Below are 9,121 nucleotides of genomic sequence, written 5' to 3' on the forward strand. Positions count from 1 at the left end.
TGAGTAATAAAAATGCAGAGAAAGCAAAATAAATGTTTAGAGGATGGCAGGGGAGGTGGGTACCTATCACACTTGCTACTTTTTCTCATAGAATCAGTGCAAACTTTTTGGAGGAGTTAGCAAAGACCCAATGGTGGGACAGCTAGCATGGTGGCTATATGAAAATGCTATGCTCATTTAATTTTGCTTCTATGTGGCAGAAAAATCTCAAATCATGGTGTTTTGAATTAGGTAGGGGTGTATTTTTTTTTCATGTAAAAGTCCAGAGGTTGTTATGAAAGGATTATATGGTGCACTGCAATGTGAGAAACTCAGCTCCTAACTTTTTGCTGTGTTGTGGGAGATTTTAACTCCCAAGATCATCTTACAGTCCAAGATGGAGTTCTGGTTGTTGTCCCCCAGCAGAGAGCTATAAGGAAAAAGGAAAAGATATTCTTCTGTCTCTGTCATGCTAACTTTTGGATGTTGCTTGTGTTCTTGTGTTCTTAGATCTCCTCAGTTACATTTCAGTCTGTGTCCTCACCTCCGCACATATCTGAGACAAAGTGGCAGAAAATGCTACCTTTCCTTAAAAAAAAAAAATTGTGCATAGAAGAACTAGGGTGCAAGCCAGATGTGTGGGGGTGAGAGAAGTCACCAGAGACACATTAGAGAGAAGGACAGGTGGATATACTGAAATACACTGCTAAGGGGTACAGCAAGCAAAACAGGAGAGATTTGCTCCTTGGCCATAAAGGAACTCAGGCTGTTGGGGTGATAGTGTTGACACCACCAAGGAGGGCCCAGAAACTGGTAACCAATGAATGCAGAAAGTGCCAGGGGGTACTGGGCCACCACAGGTGCGCAATGCTTAGAACTTGCATAGTCACTAAGAACACATTGGATATGAAGTAGCTAAGATTACCAGCAAGTCTTTTACTAACTCACAGGTAATCATATCCTTTGGATTGCATTATTTATTTTCACCCATAGAGTTACCAAATCACGTAAAAGAAGGAAAAGGCTGCTACTTTCATCTTCTGTTTTTTCCCTTTCTGCATAGGTATTACCACTGTTCTGACCATGACAACTCTGAGTACAATCGCCAGGAAATCCTTACCAAAAGTTTCTTATGTGACTGCGATGGATCTCTTTGTTTCTGTTTGCTTCATTTTTGTTTTTGCAGCCTTGATGGAATATGGTGCATTGCATTATTTTACCAGCAACAAAAAAGAAAATGCACCTAAAGAGAAAAAGCTGAAAAACAAGTCCTCGGTATGTGAAAAACCTGCATTTTATAAGCAGTAACTTGCTATTAAAGGTGTTGTTTTTGAATATTCATGTATATTTACTTACACTAATATGGATGCACCAGAATCCAACAGAAAAAATAAATAATATAATGATAAATTGGTTTATCTTACATTGTCCACCTGAAATGGTGTATTTATATTTCTCCTTAGAAAATGATCATCTTTGTGAAGAAGGATTTAATTATGCTTTCAAACTTCCCACAAATGGTGAATTCTTTATATTACTTAAGATTACTTTATAAGATTCTTTATATTACTTAAAAAACAGTATGTAAGATCTCTCTTTGATCCTATTTTTAATGTGAGAATCTATACTTCTAAGTGAGCCACAAAATTAACTTACTTTTTAGAGGTAAAGATCCTTCTTTACTGTTTATTTTCAACTGTGTATGAAAACTGTAGTTCTGAAATTCTATATTTAATTTTTGGTTTTGTATATCTGTACTCTCTTACTCCCACTTCCCAATCATATCTGCATAACATATCATCAAGTTGATTTATTCTGTTAATTCTGAAATAATTAAGCATGGATGATTGACTATAGTTTCCAGTTATCAATTATTCCATATAAAAGAAGTAACTTTCCAACCGATTTCTTTTGTACTTTCCTTTTCATTTCTTTTATATTTTGTATTACCACTAATAATTACTATAGTTAATAATATAGGGTTAATTAAAAAAATCTCTAATTCATTACTCTGAGTAATTCTAATGCACATCTAACAACTATTTTTTAGTAAACCTTTTTTACTTTCTTGCCTGAATTTTTTCATCATAATTTTCCCCATGATGTAAAATAATATTTCTTAAGAATAAGTACACATTTTTGTTATTTTTTAAGAAAAGTTTATTTTATTAATTTATGCATATAAGAACTGGGGTGTAAGTCAGAGGTGCAGGATTTGAGAGGATTCCACAGAGAAAGAATGGGGAATAGAACAAGCAGATGTACTGAAAAACACTGCTGAGGGGAGCAGTGGATGAAACAGGAGAGGTGCTGCACCATGTGGGTCAGCTCCCTGGCTGGGATCTAACTCTTGTTGCAGTGATTGTGGATAGCTTCATAGTGCCGAGACTTAACCCCTGTGCCACCTGGGAGGCCCCACATTTTGTTTATTAACTCACTTATTTTTTCATTAGTTAATATTCCCGGGTAATATTTCTAGAAATTTTTTTGATTCCTTCTTCTAATTGATTTATTTTTCTACTCTGTAATTACTAGAGTAAATCTAGACCCTTTAGGTAAATTATTCATGTATTCCAAATTTTCTTTCTGACATATTTCCTATGGGTTGGTGTAAATTCCTCAAGATTTTATTTGATAACACTAAATTTTTAAAATTTACAGTAATTTACACCAGGCCCTCCCTGGTGGCACAGCGGGTTAAAGCCCTACACAGAGACGCTTAAGCCACTTCCCCATGAGTTTGATCCCAGGCTCCCCGCCTGCCTGGAGGAAATCCACATGGCTTGGCAAACCTCTCCTGACCCGCCTGCTGCTCCCCTCCGCAGTGTACTTTGTCAATCTGCCTGTTCTGCTCCCCAATCTGCCCCTGGCGAATCCTCTCACCCTCCGCATCTCCAGCCTGTACCCCAGTTCTGTGTGAATAAATAAATCTTTTTTTTTTTTTAAGATTTATTTATTTGTGCATGCAGAACTGGGGTACAGGCCAGAGGCTTTACCAGAGACAGAGTGGGGAACAGAACAGGCAGATAGATGAAGTACACTGCTGAGGGGAGCAGTGGGCGGGTCAGGAGAGGTCTGCCACACCATGTGGTCACCTCGGGGGCAGGCGGGAATCGAACTCATGCGGAAGCGGCTTTAGATTCTCAATGTTATGCTTTAACCCACTGCGCCACCAGGGAGGGCCTAAATAAATAAATCTTTTAAAAAAATTTTAAATTAATTTCTTAGAGCTTTACTTTTTAACTGTTAATCTTTTCCCCTTAAATGGATACTATGTTGACACAATATCTCTTCAAGTTTTTTGAGTAAACAAATTAGATTTAATATTCTCTTATGTTCCCTGGATTATTATAGTCAGTAATTCTAGTTGTTCTCTGTTGCTAGTACATCAAAAGTTTATGGCAATTTCCTTACAGTTGGCCCTGTAAACTTAGCTTTTAACTGCTGTGTTTTAATTGCTATATTTCACTTGTGTGTGTGTGTGTGTGTATAGCATGGCATCTGATAATTCCACATCTACATACTACATGATGAGGAGAGCATTATTAGGACCTTCAATATTAACTTCATCCATCCTAATCCTCTCTCTGAAAGTACGAGGTCATTTATGTTTTAGAAGTTACAGAGTCTGGCCATGAGCGAACTCCAGCCTGATATCTTCTCTGCCTCTCTGTGAACAGTAGATAAGCTGCTGCTCAAACCGGTGCAGCTGTTCTGGAGATGGACACTTAATTAATTCAATGTTTTATCCCTATTTATCACTCCCATTCACCCTACCTTAATGTGAGTATCTCTGAATCTCTGATGGAAAGAGCAGATTCTCCATTCATGTTCATGTTTCCAGAAACGTAATCCTTTTATGAATTATAGCTTTTTTGTCTCCTCTATCTGCTGGCCTCTTTCCATCTGTTATTTGTCTTTGAGAAACTCATTACAAAAAATTTTTTTAAAGATGTATTTATTTGTGCATACAGAACTGGGGTACAGGCCAGAGGTGCAAGGGCAGTGAGAGACAGAGAAGGGATCAGAACAGGCAGATCCATGAGGCACACTGCTGAAGGGAGCAGTGGGTGGGTCAGGAGAGGTCTGCCATGCCATGTGGATCTCATCTCCAGGGCAGGCGAGGATCAAATTCATGCTGAAGTGACTTTAGCTTCTTAGTGCTGTGCTTTAATCCGCTGCACCACAAGGGAGGGCCTTCATTACAAATTTTGACATGTTGATTGATAGATCAGCATCACCAAGAGCCACCTCATGTCTCTTTATAACACTGACATGGCTTTTAGAATTTTTGAGCATCATCATTGGTGGATTTCGTAAAAGTAGAGTGAAGAAAACCTATACTTAGACTGGTATTCTTACTATACTTAGACTGGTGTTCTCACATGTGATATTTTAAATGAGAAATTAATAGTAATATAATCAGTATTTTATAATATAATTCACCTAATTATATTAATAATTCATTTTGCTAGTAGTTAATAGCATGGATTGAATGAATTGTAATTCATTTACAATTATAACTAGCAATTATAGTATGTAATTATTCACAATATAATCTGTACATCAATATTTTTATTTTTACTTAATATTTAATGTTATGATATTTTATACTTAAAATATATACTGTATAGTTAACTATATTATTAATATATAAGGAATATAATATTTAACATTTAACCAGGCACTTATATATCTTTAATAATGAGAGTAGTCTCCATATCTCAAAACCTTAAGTTCAGGTCTATTCTTAGTGAATTTTTTTTTTTTAAAGATTTATTTATTTGTACATACAGAACTGGGGTACAGGCCAGAGGCTCAGGGGCGGTGAGAGGATTCACCTGAGACAGTGGGGAGCAGAGCAGGCAGATCGATGAAGTACACTGCTAAGGGGAGCAGCGGGCGAGTCAGGAGAGGTCTGCCGCGCCATGTGGTCACCTCCGGGGCAGGCGGGAATCGAACTCATGCGGAAGTGGCTTTAGCTTCTCAGTGCAGTGCTTTAACCTGCTGCACCACCAGGGAGGGCCTATTCTTAGTGAATTTTTAAAACAAAAAATTAGTATAATTTCAAAACTGTCATTTAAAATAAATTTTATTCAACTATATTCTTTCTTTTTATGTAACTTAAGCCAATTTATTTTTTTTCTCCAATGATTACTATTTGAGGGGGGCAACAGGGCCTTTACTTGAGAAATTGTAAATTAAGTGATTGCACTTCACATATAAAAGTCTTGGGTTGTGTATATCACCCCAGTGGTTTTCAGGTCAGAAATCCATGTGTCAAAATATGTTATTTATTGATGTAGTATTCATTCTTTCAATATGTTTATCAACACATGTAAAGTCTTTCTGTTCATATCCCTCATTCATTGACGTAGTTTCTTTCAATTTGTGAATTTGTAATGTTTTGTGGAAGCAGCAGAAAACTGGCAAATTGTCCATTTAAAATGTCCCTGCAATAGAAGCTTTCCATGATTTTTGACCACCAGAAATTAGGACATTCTTAAATGAAACACTACAGCTCCCCACATCTGAGCTTTTGTATTTAATCATTCCTCTCATACACACTTGATATCTGCCAACATACACGCCATTTTTCTATTTATAGCCATGCTAAGTGATAAATGGAATGCATTTTATTCCAGATAACCTTGAAATTGCCAACTAACAAACTTGTATTTTAATCACTTTTTACTCTGAAAAGCATTTTAATATATGCTATTTAATTATTATGTGACAAGAAAATGAAAATCACTTGTCCCGTTTTTTGACATTATTTTATTGATCCACTAAAATTTAGGAGTCTAGTCAAGTTTCTCCAAGTGCCAACCTCAAAAGATCTGTCATTAACATTTATAATAATATACTGCTTCTGCTTTTTATAATACAGCTATGCAAGCAGAGTCATGAATTTATTTGTATTTAGGGCATTGCTCCTTATCTTCAGGCTGCACATTTTGTTTCTAATATGGTTATTAAGATTTGTGTGATGCATTTATCTCTTAAAAAAATCACTAAATGTGATTATTTGCTTTGCCCTGAATCTACTGAATTTTTAATATTTGGTGGGTCATATTCTGTTTCTTTTAAGAAAATGAGTTGAATATGTCTCAATTTTAAGAAATTCTCATTTCTGTGTTTAATTTTAAGATATTTTTTATACAATATTTAATTTTATGACTCTCATAGATTTTAAACATTTAAGATGAAAATTTGTTTAAGATGAAAATCACTTTTGTTGTAAGTTAATGATATGCTAAAACCACTTTTATAATCTCAGCATCTTATTTAGTGTTTAGATAATAAGCCAGTATTATAATACTTGTATGATTCATATGAAAACATTCTGAAGGATGAAGAATAACCAAAGCTGCAATCTCTATTCACATTTTACTTGCCATTTTATTTAAGGGGCAATTCATAGATCATTTTTAGGTAACGTATTGTGACAAGGCCCAATTTTGTTGTTGTTGTTGTTTATGCTTGTTATTTAGCACATGTTCGAGAGCTGATGATGAAAACAACACTAGCAGGACAATAACAATAATATTACGTCTTAGTAGCACACTTTTCAAATAGTTTGCTTGGTGTTCATGCGAACCTCTCATTTGATCATTAAATAGTGGTTTGTGTTGTTATTTTGACTTTTGTACTCTCAAAGACATAGAGATTATGATTGTGGCAAATAAAGAGATAGGTGATTATGTTTCTTGTTCAAATTTGTACAGATCTATTAGACAGAGCTGGAGTTTCAGTTCAAGCATGTCTGACTTCAAACCGTTTGCTTTAATGTTCAGCAGTATCATGGACTTGTTTGATATTTTATATTTTAAAATTGTTTTTAAATATGTAAATTCATTCTGGACCAATACCATAAAAAGTGTCCCAAATAATCCCGATAAAACAATAGGTATTATTACTGAGCAAAATAAAACACTAACTTTACAAAAATGATGAAATCTTCTCTTTACAGCTATAACAAAATTTGAATACTAATGTAATTTTACTTCTGAAGATAACTGTATTGGTAGAATAAGCAGAATTTTAAATACCAGCTCCCAGGCCTGAGTTTTTAACTCCTGCATATTGTCTCTTTCAAATATTCATGGTGCCTTGTGCTTATCCACTGCTAAAACCCCACACCTTTTATATTCATTCACAGCTCCCCAAATGTCAATCTCATCAAAATGCTATCTGTTCTATTAGTAGAATAAATTATATAACATAGTAACAAACAGATAATTATAACATTGTAAATTTTCTTTATGTAAAATAGCATACAAATATAAGGTTTAGTCTTACCAGAACTGGATTCATAGTTAACTATTGTTTGGTAAGTCAACTTTCTAAAGGCATAGGTATATTTCACTTTTGAAGGGTGGTTTTCATCATAGCTTTTGTAATGTAAAATAATGTTTATTTATTATAAATTTACCTAAAAACATGTTAGAATGGAATGCCTATTTGATTTTTGGGAAGCAACATTATTTTTATTGCATAGCAGTCTCTTCGTTTGCATAAATTGATCTTCATGCTATTATTTACTGTTTTACTCAGGTGTCCCCTGGAGTCCAACCTGGATCTACTCTGATTCCAATGAACAGCATTTCTATGCCACAGGGAGAAGATGATTATGGATATCAATGTTTGGAGGGCAAAGATTGTGCCAGTTTCTTCTGCTGCTTTGAGGACTGCAGAACAGGATCTTGGAGGGAAGGAAGGATACACATACGTATTGCCAAAATTGATTCCTATTCTCGAATATTTTTCCCAACAGCTTTTGCTCTGTTTAATCTGGTTTATTGGGTTGGATATCTTTACCTATAAATTCTATTTACTAGGCAAAAGTTATAAGAAGTTTGACTAAATCCAATATAATCTTCTGTACTTCAGTACATGAAGTTTAAATTTAAAATTCAAAAGAAATTCATACATGTGAATACCATTGTGATTATTTTAAGAGTTTCATAGGTAAATAAAGTAACCGCTTTTAGATATAAAACAGACTAGTTGCAAAATTTAGTATGTTAAAGTACAATTATATATTTTCAATTAATTTTCATTATTTTCTTATATGCTGTTAGAGTTTTAAATTTATAATTTCTGTGATTAATATTCTTAGACTAATACATATTTTATTTAAATATTATCTATTATTGTTTTGAACGGAAGTAGTATATTTGCATAGCTGATATTTTTTATCTGATTTTTTGCTCTTGCTTTTTATTTCTCTGCTCTATTTGAGCCAGAGCTAGATAAAAACAAAGCCATGATTTCCTTGGACTTACTTCATAGAGATTTTACTCCCGAGAAGTAATTAAATTTTAAATTCTTTATTAATTAAAGAAGAAAAGGCCAATTTTATCTGTGCTTATAACCAGTTTATTTCTTTATTCAACAGTAAATAGAATAATGGTAACATTTTATCCTTCACCTCATAATTTTGGAAGTATGGTAAGACTGACATTGAAATGCTTAACTATACCAACACTGACATTAAATACAAAGCGGACTGGTATTTCCTTGATGCTTTACAGAGATTACATTATCTGAACTAACAAATAGGTTGAAGGAAAATGCTTGTGTTTATTCATAGTGACTAAAGAATATTTTTTTGTAGATTGAAGTTTTTATTGAGGAGATCATTTTAAATATGTCATATTAACATTTTTTCAGATCAGAAATATTCTGTGAACAAAGTTTGAGGCATTTGTTGTATATTACATTTTCTAACTCTTAAGTTTGGACGTGGTTAATTTTACAACCTCAGAAATACATTATGATATTCTTATTCTAGGACATGGAGCAGGCTCGAAAATCATGTTAAACACAGAGCTTTGTTAGAGGTACTGCTACTATAAATCTCCTGACTAACAGTTTCCAAAATTCTCTCCTGCTAAGATGAGAGTTAAATTTAGACTTTATTTTGTTATTTAGACTTAACTCAGTTGTTTACAATAACTCCATGTTAATTCATCATCACCCAATTTTCTGAAAAATTATCAGAATGAACTCGGAGGTAAACTTTAAAAATCATTCCCATGGTCAAGTGCAACTATATGTAACAGTTTGGCAGGTTTATCTGTCTTAAGGAATATGAAGGAAACGTGCATTTGTTCCTTTCATTCCTAATGCATTAATT

General features: G+C 34.0%; 1 protein-coding gene across 1 annotated transcript in view; it reads left to right on the top strand.

Annotated features, from left to right (window-relative positions):
- Positions 1–8,072, top strand: part of GABRG1 (gamma-aminobutyric acid (GABA) A receptor, gamma 1) — a 39,198-nt gene extending 31,126 nt beyond the window's left edge. Inside the window, exons 8-9 of the mRNA XM_004681317.2 lie at positions 1,043–1,254; positions 7,537–8,072. Coding sequence (XP_004681374.1) covers positions 1,043–1,254; positions 7,537–7,806 — 482 coding nt within the window. The 3' untranslated portion in view covers positions 7,807–8,072. The remainder of the gene's footprint in view (positions 1–1,042; positions 1,255–7,536) is intronic.
- The last annotated feature ends 1,049 nt before the right edge of the window (positions 8,073–9,121 follow it).

This window comes from Condylura cristata, unplaced genomic scaffold, assembly GCF_000260355.1.
Source record: "Condylura cristata isolate star-nosed mole 26May11 unplaced genomic scaffold, ConCri1.0 scaffold00012, whole genome shotgun sequence".
Taxonomy (NCBI): Eukaryota; Metazoa; Chordata; class Mammalia; order Eulipotyphla; family Talpidae; genus Condylura; species Condylura cristata.